Here is a 399-nt window from a genome sequence, read left to right on the forward strand (position 1 = left end):
TCGCTTTGCTTTGCAGTGAAGCAGGAGGGGCTGCGCTTCGTGGAGCAGGAGCTGCAGAACATCACAGTGTCCGACCTGCATGGAAAGGAGGGGCAGTTCCACTACAACATCAGCCAGTGAGTGCTGCCTGCTTCCTGCCCACGTGGAGCCCTGTGTCCATCTGTCCATCTGACCATCTCCATCCCCTCCCCTGCAGGGTCAAGGTGATGGACCTGCAACTGGCATTTTCTGACCTGTACTTCCAGCCTCAGCAGTACCTCGTCTTCAACATCAACAATGCCTCCATCAGCCTACGCTTCCGGAGACAGCTGCTCTACTGGTTCTTGTGAGCCACCTCCCCCTCCCGCTCCCCTGGGCACCAGCCTACCCCACGGCTGGGCTGCCGCCGCCGCCGGGCCC

At 60.9% G+C, this 399-nt stretch overlaps 1 protein-coding gene across 1 annotated transcript in view; it reads left to right on the plus strand.

The window, feature by feature from the left end:
* Window positions 1-399, plus strand: part of PLTP (phospholipid transfer protein) — a gene marked incomplete at its 5' end in the record, with an annotated part of 3,462 nt that overhangs the window by 238 nt on the left and 2,825 nt on the right. The window contains 2 exons of the mRNA XM_009696190.1: window positions 17-116; window positions 197-325. Of these exons, the coding sequence (XP_009694492.1) occupies window positions 17-116; window positions 197-325 (229 nt within the window). The remainder of the gene's footprint in view (window positions 1-16; window positions 117-196; window positions 326-399) is intronic.

This window comes from Cariama cristata, unplaced genomic scaffold (assembly GCF_000690535.1).
Source record: "Cariama cristata isolate BGI_N322 unplaced genomic scaffold, ASM69053v1 scaffold28662, whole genome shotgun sequence".
Lineage (NCBI taxonomy): Eukaryota > Metazoa > Chordata > Aves > Cariamiformes > Cariamidae > Cariama > Cariama cristata.